General features: G+C 46.6%; 1 protein-coding gene across 8 annotated transcripts in view; it reads right to left on the reverse strand.

Annotated features, from left to right (window-relative positions):
* Nucleotides 1-19,215, reverse strand: part of WDR11 (WD repeat domain 11) — a 183,252-nt gene that overhangs the window by 32,051 nt on the left and 131,986 nt on the right. For 4 of the 8 annotated variants that reach the window (XM_073546625.1, XM_073546619.1, XM_073546620.1 and 1 more), the window contains 2 exons: nt 12,740-12,854; nt 10,208-10,382 (listed from right to left, as the gene is read on the reverse strand). In XM_073546625.1, the coding sequence (XP_073402726.1) occupies nt 10,208-10,382; nt 12,740-12,854 (290 nt within the window). The remainder of the gene's footprint in view (nt 1-10,207; nt 10,383-12,739; nt 12,855-19,215) is intronic. The other 4 variants (XM_073546624.1, XM_073546621.1, XM_073546622.1 and 1 more) reach the window with 1 other exon arrangement.

Here is a 19,215-nt window from a genome sequence, read left to right on the forward strand (position 1 = left end):
CAGGTGTCCCATAAAGAATGACGGTTGCGAGCGCATACCCAAATCACAATTTTTAACTTCAGATCATGTGACACAAATATTATTTGTATTATCCACTGTCGCTAAAAATTGAACAGAAACTTTAGAGTTGATAAAGGGCATACAAATTGGGTGTATGTATAGTGACCTAGTCAGGACTGCTAGTAAATTCATGATGCACAAAATGCAGCATCATGAATTCACAGGAATACTTGGACAGTTGATCATTGTATTGCAGTGTAAAAAGACATAGTGCACTCGGTACAGGTAGCAACACAGGTTTATTTATTAATATATACACACAATAAAATTTTTTACACCATTTGCTCTTGCCATTCCACCCATCCTACATCTGAGATGAAGTAGGCCGCAAATTGGTCCCTCATTTGGCCAACTTCAACGGATGACCTGAGAGGGTGCTGAGTGAATTCAGGCAATGGGTTTGCAGCAGGTTCATCTAGTTCAAAGTTCAGGTGCTCTTTAGCCATCACAAAATTATGTAGAACCACACGCCTTCACCACCTCATCCACTGTTTCCAGTTTAAGATTAATGGCTGTCCTGAGAATTCGCCATCTGGAGACAAGAATCCCAAAAGCACACTCTACAGTTTTTCTGGCCCTGGTCAGCCTGTAATTAAAGGTTTTTTTTGTGTGGTCCAAGTCACAGCAGGAGGAGGGTTTCAGCAGGGTTGCACACATTTGAAAAGCCTCATCCCCAACCATTACAAAGGGCTGTGGTGGACCTTCGGAGTGGGGAAGAGGCTGTGGCATGGGGAAATAAAATTGGATGCCATACAACCTCCGGCCCATGTCCGAGTTCTTAAAAGCCTGGGAGTCATTCCCATGGCCAAATGCACAAATGTCCACTGCTACAAACATACGTCCGGCATCCGCAATGGCCATGAGTACTGTAGAAAAGTACTTTTTGTAGTTATAGTACTCTGATCCAGTTCTTTTGGGTTTGATCATCCAGATGTGTTTCCCATCAACAGCTCCCAAACAGTTAGGGAAATTGCAGACTGTCCAGAATTTGTCAGCAATTTCCATCCAATTTTCAGCGGTGGGCAGGGGCATAAATTCTGGACAAAGAACGTTCCACAAAGCCCGGCAGGTGTCCGCAACAATTCCCGACAAGGGGGAAATTCCAATCCGGTACTGAAAGTGGAGTGAAGATAGGGTCTCTCCAGTCGCAAGGAATCTGAGAGACAGACAAAGAAAGAAAATTTTAATATTGCTGTATATGGTTATTTGAAAACATAAAAGAAAACAAATATTTAGTACATTGCCGACCCAGAAATCTGCATGCTATGGAATAGTACATGTCAGAAAAAGATGGATTTGTGGTTCTTACCGTAAATCTTTCTTGAAGCCTTCATTGGGGGACACAGATTACCATGGGTGTATACTGCTGCTGCTAGGAGGCTGACACTATGCAAAACAAGAAAATTAGCTCCTCCCCGGCAGTATACACCCACCGACAGGCACCAAGTACCTCAGTTGGTGAGAAAGCAGTAGGAGAAGCAACGAAAAACTCTGAACATATGTACCAACCCAACAAGGGACTCAAAGACCCAACACGGTACAACTTAAACAGGGAGGGTGCTGTGTCCCCCAATGAAGGCTCCAAGAAAGATTTTACGGTAAGAAACAAAAATCCATCTTTCTTTATCGCCTTATTGGGGGATACAGATTACCATGGGACGTTCCAAAGCAGTCCCAAGGGTGGGAACAGCAATAAGGAACGAAAGAACAGGAAGGGCTTAGGTCGGCCGGTGCGCCACCGCCGCCTGCAGAACCTTCCTACCAACAACTGCATCAGACGAGGCCTGGGTATGAACCCTGTAGAACCTGGCAAACGTGTGCAAAGACGACCAGGTCGCGGCCCTGCAAATTTGTAAAGCCGAAGCCTGGTGTCAAACGGCCCACGAGGCAGCCACAGCCCGGGTGGAGTGAGCTCTCACTCCCGGAGGGGGCAGTTTTTCCTGAAGTCGGTACGCTTCCAGAATGGTAGAACGAATCCAGCGAGCGATCATGGATTTGGATGCCGGAAGCCCTTTCCGGCAACCTTCAGAGATGACCAGCAAGGAATCGGACTGGCGAAGTGAAGCAGTCCTGGTGAGATAGACACGCAAGGCTCTAACTACATCCAGTTTGTGGAGTGACTTCTCAAGAGGGTGAGAAGGAGCATGATGAGCAAGATGGGAGAACGATATCCTCATTAATGTGGAAAGAGGATACCACCTTTGGAAGAAAAGAAGGAACGGGCCTGAGGACGACCTTATCCTGATGGAGAATCAGGTAAGGGGAACGACATGATAACGCCGCCAACTCCGAAACTCTTCTGATGGATGTTATGGCAATCAAAAAGGTTACCTTCCATGAGAGGAGGGATAAAGGAATGTCCTGGATAGGCTCGAACGGCGCCTTTTGGAGAGCGCTAAGAACGAGATTGAGATCCCACGGGTCTATCGGCGAATGATGAGGAGGAGTCACATGGGCGACCCCTTGGAGAAAGGTCTTCACCTGCGGTAAGGAAGCGAGCTGTCTTTGGAAGAGGATAGACAGAGCGGAGACCTGGCCCTTGAGAGTTCTAAGGGACAGACCCGCATCTAAGCCAGACTGGAGAAAACCAAGTATAGATGGAATGGAAAGAGACATTGTAAAGACTTTTTTATCATTGCACCACCTGAAATACGCCTTCTAGTACCTATGGTAAATGCGGGAAGAGGCTGGTTTTCTGGCTCTGATCATAGTCTGAATCACCTGGTTGGACAAACCTGATTCTGTCAGGATCACGGCCTCAACGGCCATGCCGTTAAACTCAGAGACTGAGAATTCTTGTGGTAAAGGGGGCCTTGACAGAGAAGGTTTGGACTGTCTGGAAGCCTCCAGGGAACGTCCGCGAGCATGTTCACCAGCTCCGCGTACCAAGGCCGTCTTGGCCAGTCCGGAGCCACTAGAATCACTGGGATGCCTTCCGATTTTATCTTCTTGACCACTCTTGGGATCAAGGCAAGAGGTGGAAACAGATAAGGAAGTTGGAACTGGGACCACGGAATTAATAGGGCGTCGCAAGCGACGGCTAGAGGGTCCCTGGACCTGGCTATGAAGCGGGGAACCTTGTGGTTCAGCCGAGATGCCATGAGATCGACATCCGGTGAGCCCCAGCGCTGGCATATCTGATTGAAGACTGTGGGATGAAGAGCCCATTCGCCTGAAGCTAGGTCTTGACGACTGAGGAAGTCGGCTGCCCAATTTTACACCCCTGGAATGTGAACGGCGGAGATTGCCAGAACGTAACGTTCTGCCCAGCGCAATATCTTTGCCACTTCAGACATTACTTGCCTGCTGCGCGTGCCCCCCTGGTGGTTTATGTACGCCATAGCCGTGGCGTTGTCCGATTGAATGCGGACCGGCTAGCCTACGAGGAGAGGCTGCCAGCGGAGAAGGGTAATGAAGATTGCTCTCATCTCCAGAAGATTGATGGGGAGGAGAGCTTCCTGTGAATTCCAGCGTCCTTGGGCCGTTTTCTGATGGAAAACCGCTCCCCATCCTAGAAGGCTGGCATCGGTGGTGATGACTTGCCACCGAAGCGGAAGAAAGGACCTCCCTTGTAGAACTAACGCTGGCATTGCCCACCAAGTAAGGGATTGCCTCACTCAGAGGGAGAACGGGGCGGTCCAGAGACAACGTGGTCTTGTCCCAGGCTGAAAGAAGGCAAAGCTGGAGGGGCCGAAGGTGAAATTGTGCAATTGGCACTGCTTCCATGGAGGCTACCATCTTCCCCAGAACCTTCATGCAGGATCGAAGGGGAATGGGCGTTGGCCACTTTAGGGTTCGGATTCCCTTGGAAAGAGCCGCAAATTTTTCCCTCGGAAGAAACACCCGAGCCAGATTCGTGTTGAATTCCATGCCCAGAAAGGTCAGACGCTGAGAGGGGCTCAGGATGGACTTCTCCTTGTTGACTATCCATCCGAGACGAGCAAGAGTTATGTGAAGACTTTGAAGGCAGTTTCGGCGGGACGACCCCTTGATCAACAGATCGTCCAGGTAAGGGATAATGGGAATCCCCCTGGAACGGAGAATGTCCATGACTGATGCCATCACCTTTGTGAAAACACGGGGAGCGGAAGCTACGCCGAAGGGTAGGGCCATGAACTGATAGTGATTTTCCTGAATCGCAAAGCGAAGATATTTCTGATGTTGCAAACAAACAGGGATGTGAAGATAGGCATCCCGTATGTCCACAGAGCAGAGGAATTCTCTGGGTTCCATTGAGGCCATCACCGACCGAAGGGACTCCATTTTGAAATGGAGAATCTTCACGTGGCGATTGAGCAATTTGAGGTCCAGGATTGGGCGAAGGGAACCATCTTTCTTCGGAACTATGAAAAGATTTGAGTAGAACCCTGAAAACCGTTCGTTTGGAGGAACGGGAACGATAACTTCGGCGGAAAGAAGGGATGAGAGGGCCTGGAGGAACCCTGGAATATGGGACCGCTGCCTTGGAGGACGAGACAGGCAAAACCGTCTGTTTGGGGGGGATGCAAATTCGATTTTGTATCCGGATGCGACGATTTCCCTGACCCAAGCGTCGTTGACAACAGACAGCCAAGCGTCCCTGAAAAAGGAAAGTCTGCCTCCCACCCTGGAAGAACTTCCAGGTGGGAGTGACCCGTCACTTGGAGGAAAATCTACTGGCACAGGAGCCTGAAGACCTGGAATACTGTCCTCTAGACCTCCAGCGGGGAGCAGGTTTGTACGAAGGTTTTTTCTGCTCCCGCTCCCTAGAGGCGGAGGGCCGGTCTTGCTGGGCGGATCTCTCTGTGGAAGAAAAGGAACGAAAGGGCCTAAACGGCCTAAGACCTTTTCTGTTAAAAAAGCGTTTAGGCCGGGACTGGGGAAGAGAAGTGCTTTTACCACCAGTGGCATCGGAAATTATCTGATCCAGCTTGGCGCCAAAGAGCCTGAAACCATGGAATGCCAGGTTGGTAAGCGACTTCTTAGAGGTGGTATCCGCATTCCATGACTTAAGCCAAAGGACCCGACGTAAGGCTACTATGTTGCTGTTAGCCCATGCTACGCACCCGGCTGCATCCAAGGAGGCGGCCAACAGGTATTTACCTGCATGATTAATTTGATCTGCCAGCTCATCTTGCGGGGCTGCCGCTAAGATGCCCTTGCGAAGAATTTTTGCCCAAGCCGAAATGACTTTCGCCACCCAGGCAGATGCGAAAATAGGACAAAGGGAGGCGCTGGAAGCCTCAAAAATTGATTTGGCCAGCGATTCTGTCTGTCTGTTGGATCTTTAAGCGATGCCCCGTCTGGAAGGGATAGAACCGTTTTAGAGGCTGTCCGGGAAACTGAGGAATCCACCTCGGGAGCCTTGATCCACTTTGTGAGAAGGTCCGCATCAAAGGGGTACAGCACGTCTAAATACCTGCGGCCTGAGAAACGTTGCTCAGGGTGCTCCCAGTGTTTGGACAAGGTAGTATCGAACTCTTTGTGATTGGGAAAGGTTCGAGATGGAGGTCTTGCTCGTTTAAAAAGAACAGAGCATTCCTGAGGGGGAGCCTTATCTTGCTTAATTTTAAGGGTTTGGAAGATAGCCGAAATGAGACTATCGACCATGTCCCGTGTTTTTGATACGTTGTCTGCTTCTGAACTAAATCCCGAATGAGAGTCCTCGCCTGACCTAAGGTCATCTTCTGAGGAAGGAGAAGGAAACATGGGAGAAGCAGAAGGACCCTGCGAGCTGGAGGACGAACTAGACAGAGCTTGATTCATAGAATCATAGAATCGTAGAGTTGGAAGGGACCTCCAGGGCCATCTGGTCCAACCCCCTGCTCAAAGCAGGATTCGCTAAATCATCCCAGTCAGATGTCTGTCCAGCCTCTGTTTGAAGACTTCCATTGAAGGAGAACTCACCACTACTCGTGGCAGCTTGTTCCACTCATTGATCACTCTAAGTGTCAAAAAAATTTTTCTAATATCTATAATCTGTGTCTCCTCCCATTCAGTTTCATCCCATTGCTTCTAGTCTTTCCTTGTGCAAATGAGAATAAAGTTGATCCTTCTACAATGTGACAGCTCTTTAGATATTTGTAGAAAGCTATTAAGTCTCCTCTCAGTCTTCTCTTTTGCAAACTAAACAATCCCAAATCCTGCAACCTTTCCTCATAAGACAGGGTTTGCAGACCGATCACCATTCTGGTTTCTCTTTTCTGAACTTGTTCCAGTTTGTTGATGTCTTTTTTAAAATGTGGTGCCCAAAACTGGACACAATATTTCAGATGAGGTCTGTCCGAAGAGGAGTAGAGGGAAATAATGACTTCACGTGATCTAGACTGTATGCTTCTGTTAATACATCCTAGAATTGCATTTGCCTTTTTTGCTGCTGCATCACACTGTTGACTCATATTCAGCCTGTGATCTATTAGTATACCCAAGTCATTTTCACATGTGCTGTTGATTAGCCCTATTCCTCCCATTCTGTATATGCTTTTTACATTTTTATTGCCCAGATGTAGTACTTTGTATTTTTCCCTGTTAAAAACCATTCTGTTAGTTGCTGCCCACTTCTCCAGTTTATTTATATCTTTTTGAATCCTCTCTCTTCTCTAGTATTAGCTATCCCTCCTAGCTTTGTGTCATCAGCAAATTTAATCAGTTTACCCTCAATTCCTTCATCTAAATCGTTGATAATGCCAGTTATCGTTGATTCCTAGAACTCCTGCCCAGTCTGTCCCTCTGAAGCTCGCGGTCAGGTGCGGACGACTCACCTTGAGAGGCGGTCGGTGCACAGGTGGCTGTAGATAGCTGAAGTAAACGTTCCAAGACCTGGACCAGGGACTGAGAGACTTTAGTCAGATCAGGTAGCGGTGGGCCTGAAGCAGAGATCCCTTGAAGGGTTGGGCATAAGTAAACTGTGCTGAATGGCCGCACGAATTAGGAAGGAAACTGCAGAGGGGAGCTAATTTGAGCCTCAGAGCAGAGTGTACCGAGTTTCAGACGAGCAGCAGGACGTCAAAGCGTCCCCCAAGCAGCGCAGGAAGAGAAGTGAAATCCAGGAAATACTGGATGATGATGGCGGAGGGTGGAGCTTAGCGGCTGAGCCGCGATTGGATAAAGGCAGCGGGGGGGGCAGAAAAAGAGGGGGGCTGGCACAGCAAAAGAGAAAGGAGCCCTGTGATGGGCTAGTAAAGGCGCGAAGAGAAGCGCGCTCAGAGAGGGAGGAGGGAGCGCGCTGAGAGCGGGAGCTGAAAACGAAAGTGAAAGGCGCCGCAGTCCCGTGCCTGATATCTATTCAGAGGAATAATAACGCCGATATTCAAGGTACTATGCCCGTTGATTCCCCAGCTGTGGCTGGAGTAATGAAAGCATTGTCCTGTGTCCCCCTGAATAGAGAGAGAGGAGCGCGGCTGAGATCGGCTCGCGGCAGGCAGGGGAAAAAAGAGCGGGAGATTCAAACAGGGAACGCTTGCTACTGCCGATGGCTTCTCTGGTGACAATGCGGGGCTGGAGGGATCGTACAGGCACTTGCCTGACGTCCCTGAAGAGGATGACCACAGGGGCCCACAAGCAGAAGGCAAGCGGCTGGGGAAGGTCCTCTGTACCCGCATCCTGCAGAAGACGGCGTTAACCTCTTGCTGGGAGAGAAAATTACACCACTTGCGAATGCCGTTTTCCTCTCAGCCCTGTCCCGAGAGAGGGGTGAGGAGGAGGATTGGCAAGGACTGGCCACCTGTCCACAGCCCATAGCACCGGAAGGTGATAGGGAAAAAGTCCTGCCTGCGGTACTGAGAGTTGCGATGTGGGAGACACCACACTGCTCGCTCAGCCACCTGATATGGGAAAGCAGGGTGAGACTCACACCCTGTTTCTTGACATGAATCTGAAAAATAAATGAGAAATGATTAATACTTTCAACTAAAAACCTAAGGGAAACATTAACTGTGGATCTGGGTAGATCCCGGTCCGCCTCCTACAGACACTAAGCACAAACTGAGGTACTTGGTGCCTGTCGGTGGGTGTATACTGCAGGGGAGGAGCTAATTTTCTTGTTTTGCATAGTGTCAGCCTCCTAGCAGCAGCATACACCCATGGTAATCTGTGTCCCCCAATAAGGCGATAAAGAAACAAAAATTATGCAGGCATTGTTTGGTAAATATTGTTACATACCGAAAAGTTACCAGGAGCCGTTCCTCAGGAGGAATTGCACGACGAAGCGGTGTGTCCTGTCTCCGGATGGATTGTTCAACACGAGCAAGTAAATCCCTGAAGCTTTGTAGGGACATCCGTGTGTAATCAGTAAATTTCTCCAGGTTTGCCTGGAGCTCGCTGTAGAGGGTGTGGTATGCTCCACGGCTCTCCCGGAGTTCAACAATCGGATGTATCCACAAACGCCGCCGCTGCAGTCTTCGCTGTCTCTCTCTCTCCCTTTGTTGATGGCAAGCAACTGCATAAGCCTGAGCCATCCTGATGTCCAGATCCAAGTTGAAGTGAAAACTCTTCCAGCGCAGATCCATGTTGTCCAGAGAGAAAGCAAGCAAATGTGAAGAATTCAGCTGTACACAGGGTCTATATAAAGAATTACCATTACACACGCCCCCTCATGTCCCATTGGTGTCGTCTGTTGCAATAATTTTTCTAGAATTTTCCTACTTGCGCAAAAATAAAGCACATGCATGAAAAACGCTTGAAAAACGCTTGAAAACGCATATAAACGCTGCTTTTTTTGGCTTAACGCGCACGATGAGGCGACAAAAAAAGCAGCGTTTACAAGCGTTTGTATGCGTTTTTATCACGCGTTTGATGTGCGCAAGAAACGCAGCGTAAAAAAGACGCTAGTGTGAAACTAGTCTAAGGTAAGAATTTTGAAGAGATTATGAAAGCAGACGCTTTTTACACAATAAAATGGTCTAAAGCGTCACAAAGTTTTCTGCAATACAGTTGCAGAAAAAATGTAGCAGCTTATGCCATCTTTATAAACATTAGAGGATATGGTGTGTACATATAGCAGAAATTTACTCCAGTCCGTAACCAGAGTACACTGGCGCACACATTAATATAGCCGCATTCGTCTCTTAAAGTGAACTTGACAGCTGATGCGTTTGCCTGATCCACAAGCCGCATGTATCAGGCACTGGCTGTATGATATCAGCCTGGTATATTGGACTCTGAAAACATACTTTAATAACCAACGAGGACTGAGCCGTGCTGTAGACTAGTCGGACAGGTGGGTCACTTGCGGCTTCTCCAGGTCTGCTGCTCGGGATTGACAGGTATCAATCCGGTGCAGAAGGCAGGGAGAAACCGCCGAGGACCCGCCTGTCCGACTAGTGTCTCGTGCGGCTCAGTCCCCAGCAGATATCATAGCAGGTTTTCTCTGAAATGCCGCAGCATTTCATAGACCAATATATCTGGCTGATATCATGCACTAAGTGCCGGATACATGCAGCCCGTGGGTCGGGCAGACTTATCAGCTGTCAGGTTCACTGTGATTCATTTTGTGCATCCTACTCTCGATCAGCTTCTGGATCTAGCGGATTCTGATCCAAGACTGCACAAACAAAGAGATAGATTTGCTCCATAATTTCTTATAAAAGCAGCACCTTTCTTATCCACAAGACGTGTCTGCTTCTGGAGTTCAGCCCCAATGGAGACCACGGACAAGAGAGGCGCAGTCATTATAATTTTTTTCTTTTTTTTTCTTTAATCCTTATGCAACTCCATTAGCCGTTCATCAATCACTATAAGGCTGAGTTACACACAGCACACTACACGCTGTGGAACTCTGCACCAAAACCCTACAAAAAAATGCAACCAAATTTTGGAGACAAAGAAGCGTCTTCACAAACCCGGCTGTAGGTTATAGTCAGACAATACAGGCAACTTAATTCTCATGCTGCAGATTTGAAAATGTTTCCAATCCATGGGTAAAAAATCCTCTATATTTAAAAAAAAGATCTGAAAACCAAATTCACATACATCTACATCCACTCTGTGGATTTTTTGCACTGAACGTGGCCTGAAGCGCCTTCATCTTTTGTTCTTGTGTTTATAAAGTCACGTAACACAACGTACGACACAAAATACACGATATTTATGGGAAGGTGTTTTGTGTTTTTTCTCGACAGCGAGGCGACTTGTGTTTGCTCATACTATTGCTGGTCACATGTTAATTTACCTAGCAGCTCTTGTTCATCCATTCTGAAGCAAGCGGGTTTCATGGACATCTCCAGGACTCTGATGCAGCCGTCATCACACGCCAAGATGACTTTGTCGGACGAGCACCAGTCCACATCCAGGACGCGGTAATTCATATTTCGTCCGGTGCGTATGGAACTCACCATCTGAAGCTGCTTAAGGAAAGTGTAAGATAACATTACCCACACATTCATCCCCAAGGATTACACTGAGAACGCACCAGGAATCGTAAAAGCACAGTTATAATTCACCGGTACGAGTTTTATCCACAACGTCAGCCACTATAAATCCAAGAGACCTTGTCCATTATCTCTCCGGGGGCCCTGACCAAGAAATGTACCCAAGTATGCAGCCAAAAATAAGTACGGGGCTTGTCACTGTCCACTACGCAGCAGGACCAGGCGGTGCAAAAAGTAACATCCCTGTGAGAATTACAATGGTGACGATATTGCCAGATTTTCCTGCGTTGTGCCGGCTGTTTATTGCTGGATGCAGAATGGGTTCACGCAGAATCCGTAAATGACTCCAACTTGTTCTGAGGATTCACCAGGAGAGTTTGTCACTCCGCTTTTATTTTTAATTTTTTTTACCTCCTCTCGCCTGATTTATGAGCAGAGACCACAAAAAGCCAAGCCGTGCATAATGTTTAATGAAACTGAATTACAAAAATGATTTTTTGTAGCCCCAAAATACATGCATTTATGTTTAAAAAATAAAAAAATTGGCCCCAGGGGTGGGAAACCCCCCTAAAACCACCAACAGGTGACCTGAATAAGATTTATTATCTCTCTACAATGACACATATCAAGGGGAAGGATAAACAATGTTAACGCAAATGATCAGTCAGTTCTTAATGTTGTGTGATGAAAGCAGAAAAAAATGGGCAAGCGTAAAAATCATACCAGGGTCAAACTGTAACGTAGTGATGACTGGGTCAGAACATCTCCAAAAAGGGCAGGTCCTCTGGTGAGGCTCTCAGTATACACTGGTTAGTACCTATCAAACCTGATCCACAGAAGGACATGAGAAAAGAGTCAAGGAAGCCTTGCAGCTCTGGGGTCAAATCCCACCAAGGACAACATCTGCAAGGAGTTTGTATGTTCTCCCCGTGTTTGCGTGGGTTTCCTCTGGGTTCTCCGGTTTCCTCCCACATTCCAAAGACATACTGATAAGGAATTTAGATTGTGAGCCCCATCGGGGACAGCGATGATGATGTGTGCAAACTGTAAAGCGCTGCGGAATATGTTAGCGCTATATAAAAATAAAATTTCGATCCTACGAAAGAGCTGATACAGTGGTGGTAAATCACACAGTGCACTGCAGATTGGTGCTTATGTCGCTGCATACCTGTGTAGCACATAATATTAGAAAGATGGTGCTAATATTTCAGCTGTTGGAAAAAAGTGGTGTTGTTTTTGGACACAAAACAGATTTTTTTTGGAAAACCGCTTTGATGAGGCTCTAAATGTACCTAATTTATATTGTGTCATAAAATTGTGCAAATGTATACAGAAAATTTATATATGATCTGCCTGCATATGTTCCTCAGGGGCGGGGTTAGACAGCCAATGCCAGAATGCACCAGTCAAATGCTCTGTACAGATGTTCCACAAGCCAGCGTTTGCTAATTTAATATGGAGTTTGCACATTTTTTTGGGTTCTGGCATACAAATTGTGCCACTGTATAAAAAGTGGAGAGAAAATGTCACTTTACATAAGAATGCCTATAAAGCCCACCTGAAAGTAAATTTATGCTTCTACACTAATCAGATATTTTAACTAAGCACTGGATAAAAGGTTACCATGTCACATATTGCAGGCCATCCATATAATTATATACCATACTAGTTAACGACTGCAATCAATGTCAATTGAAAAAATGTAAAAAGCAAAGAGGATGCTATGTGAGAAATAAACAATGCAGGAGATCACAGCTTATACATTATGGTAAAATTGTGGCAAACGAGCAGTTGCAGCATTCGCATTATTGTTGGGAAAAAAACACTATTCTTCAACTTGGACAAAGCTGTGAAGGCTGCAGCTGATCAGCGGGTGCAGATTGGCTGCATTGGTTTCGAGCTGCAGGTGATCAGTGGTTGCAGATTGGCTGCAGTGGTTACGTGACATTGTTTGTGTTGAGATCGTGGGGGACAGAGCTGAAAGAGCTGAAAGCAGAGTAGCAATGCCAGTCTGGGGGGAAAGGTGTGTACAGATTGCTTTTCCCACTTTATTCATCACCTTGTAGCCATTCATAAGGAGTTATACCAATAGACAACCCTTCATTTTCCCAACTCAATTTTATTTCTTGAATAAATTATTATTTTAGTATTATATTACTCTTATTCAAATACATAACACGTCATCGAATACTTGGTGCAGATGCCAATGGCTAGGCATCCACATGCATGGTGCTAGAGCCAAAAGTGGCTACACGGCTAATGGTTGGGGAAAACTGCTTTACATAACATAAGGTATCTCAATCATTACCTGGGGAGACTATTTAGACATTTACCTCCTTTGTATCCCAAACTTCTGCTCCATCATTGTACAGCACCATCAGCTTCAGATTGCCTTTTCCTGGAGCAAAACGGATTTTCCACACACCGTTCCTGCGGGTTGGTATTGCTCTGAGACAAACGGGTCATATAGAAAAGATAACATTAGCAATTATTAATAATTAAATGTCAGAAAGGATCACTAATGCACATACAATGGGTCAGTCGTTCCATTAACCCGCAGACATCAGCAGAGAAAAATCGCTAAAACTGTTTTAATCATAATCTCATTTCTGTATTTCACCGTAATGGATCCCTGATGCGTCTGTAAGCGTCCACCACGGGAAGGATCATCTCTGAGGAGTCTGCGACTGTTCACTGTACTATTACAAGGGCAATTTACTCTCAGTCCAGTCAGGCAGATTACATTCTGTAATAATCAGTTATGCTTATGATACAATATTAATAATGCTTTTCCATAAAAACTGAAAATTATCAAAGCGCGGCCATTGTAAGCGGACACCTAAATGCCCCCTGGAGTATAATCAGTGTCCACTATATGGATAGAAATATTGGGACATAAATCTTAGGCTGGTTTCACACTAGCGTTCGGCAGAGCTGCGGAGGGCTGCGTAGTTCCTTTGTGAAGCCCCGCCCACTGGCACACCTCTTCCTTCAGCTCCGCCTACGTCTGCATGCGTCCCCTATCTTTAACATTGGGTACGCAGGCCGTGCGGATGTATGCGGATGCCTCCACATGCGTCATTTTGAAGCTGCGCCGACCGCAACAAAATGCAACATATTGCGGACGACGCAGCTCGGCGCAGCGTCAAAATGACGCATGTGGAGGCATCCGCATGGCCTGCATACCCAATGTTAAAGATAGGGTACGCTGGACTCATGCAGACGTAGGCGGAGCTGAAGGAAGAGGTGCGCCAGTGGGCGGGGCTTCACAGAGGAACTACACAGCCCTCCACAGCTCTGCCGAACTCTAGTGTGAAATTAGAATTAATCAGGTCATTTTCAGGGGTTTTCGCTCATGTGGTTTATAAAGCTCTAAAATTTGTTCTCGTAAAGACAGTGAAACAATTCCTGGCTCTATTTTTGTCATGATATATGGATGTGTGGGATATATATATATATAATTTTTTGCAGATAGAGGGAAAGTGTAAAGAATAGAGACAGGCAAACCCGAATAGTAAAGTTTGGCGTCCATACCGAACATCTACTGTTTGGGCACGGACAACGAACACGGACTTCACCAGAAAGTCCATGTTACGGTTTGGGTTCGGCACCTCGAACAGTCATGCTCTGTCATGTGCATGGCAGAGCAGCAAACACTGGTTCTGATCAGCAGTCTAATCATCCCCAATGGTCAGAGAGCCGTGAGCGCTCAGCTGTGATCGGAGGTATAAAGTTTACCTTCAGTCACTTTTGTCAGCTGATGGGGCCACTGATCCCATCATCTGACGCCTGCTGCTGCTACTAACAGTGAGAGCAGGAGTGGCGGATGGGAGTATTCATCAGCCACTCCTGCGCTGTAAATAAATAATAGAAAAAAAAACCGTTGTGGGTTCCCGTGTATTTTTGCTAACCAAACAGGCAAAACTCACAGCTGGAGGCTGCAACCCTCAGCTGTCAGCTTCAGCAAGGCTGGCTTTTTTTTTTTAATTATTTGAGAAAAACTCTCATGCTTCTAGCGGGAAACTCACCAAGGTCACTGCAGTTCAGCCCGGCTGGGAACAGAGCCTCAGTGACCGGAAATAACCTCAATGACATCACCACCTGTCTCTGAGGCTGCGCTTGCTGCAGCTCATTCATCAGTAGTTCTCGGCCTGGATGGTCGTATCTTGGCCCCGTCCAGGTTGAAAACTGTTTATCCCCCAGACATGAATTACGGTGTGGGACAGAACAACGGACAGGTATGGTATATTGTTTTTTTTATTTTAGCTTTATTACAGGAGATCGAGGGCTTTGGTGGAATTAGGCAAGGTCGTAAGTATGGTTTAATTAAGTTTATTAAATGAGTCTGTGTCATTCTTTCGATTAAAGGACTTTATTCTGGCTGTGTCTTTATTTACCATACAACTATAGGATTAGAAATGGATAGGTGTCTTATAGATGCCTCTTGATATAGAAGAGTTAATGGTTTGCTTTATATCCCTTTAAATGCCTTTTAGACTTCAATTGCCTTTTGCCTAATATTGCTAGAATTATTCTTATGTAGACTACTAGTCTCTGTGTTCAAGGAAACGATACTTGTTATCATATTTGTTCTCAACAACATGTTCTGGGTACATTGTAAACATGGCATAACTCTGAAGGTGATGGTGGGGCTACATGAGCTCCATAGAATTACATTTGTTGTAAATGGTATAAAAGTTTTCCTTGTATTTCATTATGTCAGATAAAGTGATTTGACCACGGCTTGTGTGTTGAGTCTCTTTGTCTCCAAGCGCTTGCAACAGAAGGGCAAAAAACCTCACAATCCGGACTCACTGGTGATCTGACGCTTGGTCAGAACAAAAAGCAGCTACAACAATGCCTCTCCATTACTAAGCCATGGGCTTGATGTCACCTGACAATACAAAGGTGACATCAACCAACCCAACTATCACCCCACTTGCCACCGCTACAGGGCAAGTGGGAAAAGAAGGGCAAAGCGCCAGAATTGGCGTATCTAACAGATGTGCCTTTTCTGGACAGCTGCGGGTTGCTATTTTAAGGCTGGGGGGAGGGCAATATCTATGACCCCTTACCAGCCTGAGAATACCAGCCCCCAGCTGTCTACTTTAGCAATGCTGGTTGTCAAAAATGGGGGGGAAAACCACACCATTTTTTAATTATTTATTCAAATAATTTTAAAAAACAGCGTGGGGACCCCTCTATTCTTGCTAACTAGCCTTGCTGAAGTTGACAGCTGAGGGTTGCAGCCCCCTGCTGTGACTTTTGCCTGGCTGGTTAGCAAAAATACAGGGGAATCCAAGACGATTTTTTTTTTTTTTAATTATTTATTTACCGAAGAGGAGCGGCTAATGAATACTCCCATCCGCCGCTCCTACTCTCACTGTAATTAGCAGCAGGTGTCGGATGATGGGATCAGTAGTCCCATCAGCTGACACCAGTGACCGGAGGTAAACTTTATACCTCCGATCACAGCTGAGTGCTCACGCTGTCTTTTGACAGCGTGGGATCTGCGGCTCTCTGACGAGTGGGGATGATTTCACCACCGATCAGAAGCGGTGCTTGCTGCACTGTCATGCAGATGACAGCGTGGCAAACACTGGATGTTCGGGCCCCCCCATTCAAGTGAATGGGGTCCAGGTTCGGGTATTGCTCTTGTACTCGAACCTGAACTTTTTATAACTGTTTGGCCGAACCTGAACCTCCAGGTGTCCGCCCATCTCAAGTAAAGAATAAAAATAAAATAGTCTCTTTTACATTTTTAATATTTCTCTAAGGACTAAAAAGAACCACTAAAATACATTTTAAATTGTCTTCCCATTTCCATAGATATTACTTTTCTATATCGGACATGTACTTTTTTTCATGTGGGGCAGGGTTAGTAAAAAACAATTCAGATAGGCAGTGGCTTTTCCATTGTGATTATTTCTTCTTGCTTTTTTTAATTTATGAATTTTGCACGAACGTTGGTGCACTCAGGCTTGCAATTAAAAGGAGACAAACAAATAAAAATAAATTAAAGGTTTAATTACTCCCTATTCACTGTATTCACATTTTTCAATCAGTCCAGATGACAAAGGTATATAGCCTCCGGCCCCCATCGGGGTAACAAGTCAGCTTATGACATTTCTTCTCTCCTAAATATTCTCCCGCCTCCTGTGAGTTATATTAATGAAAACTGGAAGGAGCTGCAGCAATTCAGCCACGAAGTGAAGACCCCGAAAAGTTACAAAGCGATGTCAAAAAGTGAGGAGGAGCAAAGGGAAGAAAATCAACAACACTCTGCTGACTCCAAAACTGAAGAGTCTGAACCTCCTCTGGCATTAGCACCAGCACAATCACTGGCCCCGCCGGGAGCGTAATAGCTGCACGCAGCCGTACATCACCAAGCACAGTGACAGTCGTCAGATAGAGTGGCATAAAGACGTCACCACTGGACTCAGGAGCAGTGGAAATATGTCCCGTGCAGTGCTGGATCACACTTCTCTATCCGGCATCTGATGGACTAGTCTAGGTTTGGTGAAAGTCAGGAGAAAGTTACCTGCCTGACTGCATTGTACCCGCTGTAGTTTGGTGGAGGAGGGATAACACTATGCGGCCGTTTTTAGGGCTCAGTCTAGATGCATTAATTTCACTGAAGGAAAATCTCAATATTTCAACTTACAAGACATTTTAGACAACTGTAGCTTCCAGCTTTATGGGCACAGTTTTATTAGGCTCTTTTCTTTCCCCCATGACTGTGACCCAACTCACAAGGTCCATAAAGACATGGTTGGGGGCAGTTTAGCGTGGAAAAACTTGACCACCTGCACAGAGTCCTAACTTCAAACCCATCCAACACCATGGGGATGAGCTAGAATGGAGATTGTGAGCCAGGACCACCCATCCGGCATAAGTGTCTGACCTCACAAATGCTCTTCTTGATGAATGGTCAAAAATAATTACAGACATCTCCAAAATCTTGTAGAAAAGCTTTTCAGGAGAGGGGAAGCTGTTGTAGATGAGGAGGGCGACCAACTTCATATTAATGGCTGTGGATGTAGAATTGGTGTTATAAAGAAAGAAAAAGGAGATTTTTGTGTACTCACCGTAAAATCTCTTTCTCTTAGCCTTTAATTGGGGGACACAGAACTGTGGGTGTTATGCTGCTGTCCACTAGGAGGCGACACTATGCATAATCTGAAAAAGATTAACTTTGGCTCCTCCTCTGCAGTATACACCCCTGGACGGCGTCAGCCTTCTCCAGTTTTGTGCCAAAGCATAAGGAGGAACGTAATCAAATAACATAACCATGCCTGTAAGAAGGCTACTATGTACGAGCTCAAAGAACAATATGAGAACTCAACAGTAAACAACGGCCCGTAAGGGCAACAGGGTGGGAGCTGTGTCCCCCAATTAAAGGCTAAGAGAAAGAGATTTTACGGTGAGTACACAAAACTCTCCTTTACTCTGTCGCCTAATTGGGGGACACAGAACCGTGGGACGTCCCAAAGCAGTCCCTGGGTGGGAAGCAGTGGACGAATATTGTGTTGACAGTTCCCTAGACTTGGGGTACTGCCGCCTGCAGAACCAGTCTACCCAGGCTCGCATCCGCTGAGGACTGGGTATGAACACTGTAGTGTTTCGTAAACGTGTGTAGGCTAGTCCAAGTGGCCGCCTTACACACTTGTTGTGCCGAAGCCTGATGCCGAATGGCCCAGGAGGCCCCTACTGCCCGTGTAGAGTGTGCCGTGATACCGGCCGGAAGAGGGGAACTGTTAAGTCGGTAGGCCTCATGTATGGTGGACTTGATCCACCTGGCAAGGGTAGCCTTGGAAGCCGGCAGCCCCTTGCGACTACCTTCCGGAAGAATGAAGAGGGAATCAGATTTCCGGAAAGGTGCAGTCCTGGACACGTAAATCCGCAATGCTCTGACGAGGTCAAGCGTATGCAGAGCCTTCTCCACTCTATGAACCGGAACCGGGCAAAGGGATGGCAGTGAAATCTCCTCATTGAGGTGAAAGTTGGACACAACCTTCGGAAGGAAGGATGGTACCGTGCGGAGAACCACCTTGTCCTGGTGAAAGGCTAGGAAAGGCAGTCTGCAGGAAAGTGCTGACAATTCCGACACTCTGCGTAACGAGGTGATCGCCACTAGAAAAACCACTTTCTGAGACAGAATGGAGAGTGGAACTCCTCTAAGAGGTTCGAAGGGTGAAGCTTGCAATGCTGTCAGGACCAGATTGAGGTCCCACGTATCCAGCGGACGTTTGTAGGGAGGAACCAATCGGGAAACTCCCTGGATGAAAGTCCTTACTTGCGGTTTAATAGCAATGCGCTTTTGAAAAAGGACTGAAAGCGCCGACACCTGACTCTTAAGCGAACTTAGGGATAGCTTGGCATCTAGGCCCGATTGAAGAAAACCTAGTACCTTCGGGAGGGAATAAGGGAGTGGGACTTGTCCATGAGATTCGCACCAAGAAAAGAAAGCTCTCCAGGTACGATAATAGAGCTTGGCGGAGGCCGGCTTCCTTGCCCTGATCATAGTTGCAATGACTGCCGGTGAAAAACCTGCCTGGGTTAGAATCCAGGTTTCAAGGGCCATGCCGTCAAATTAAGAGCCCCTGAATTCTGGTGGAAGAACGGGCCTTGAGACAGAAGGTCGTGACGGTCGGGTAGACGCCAGGGGGCGTCTGCTGTAAGTTGGATGATGTCGGCGTACCATGTACGTCTGGGCCAGTCTGGCGCGATGAGGATGGTCGGAACTCCCTCTTGCTTGATCTTCCTCACGACCCTGGCGATTAGGGGGAGGGGTGGAAAAATGTACAGG

Source organism: Dendrobates tinctorius, unplaced genomic scaffold, assembly GCF_039654945.1.
Source record: "Dendrobates tinctorius isolate UK_male_01 unplaced genomic scaffold, ASM3965494v1 ptg000149l, whole genome shotgun sequence".
NCBI classification, from domain to species: Eukaryota; Metazoa; Chordata; class Amphibia; order Anura; family Dendrobatidae; genus Dendrobates; species Dendrobates tinctorius.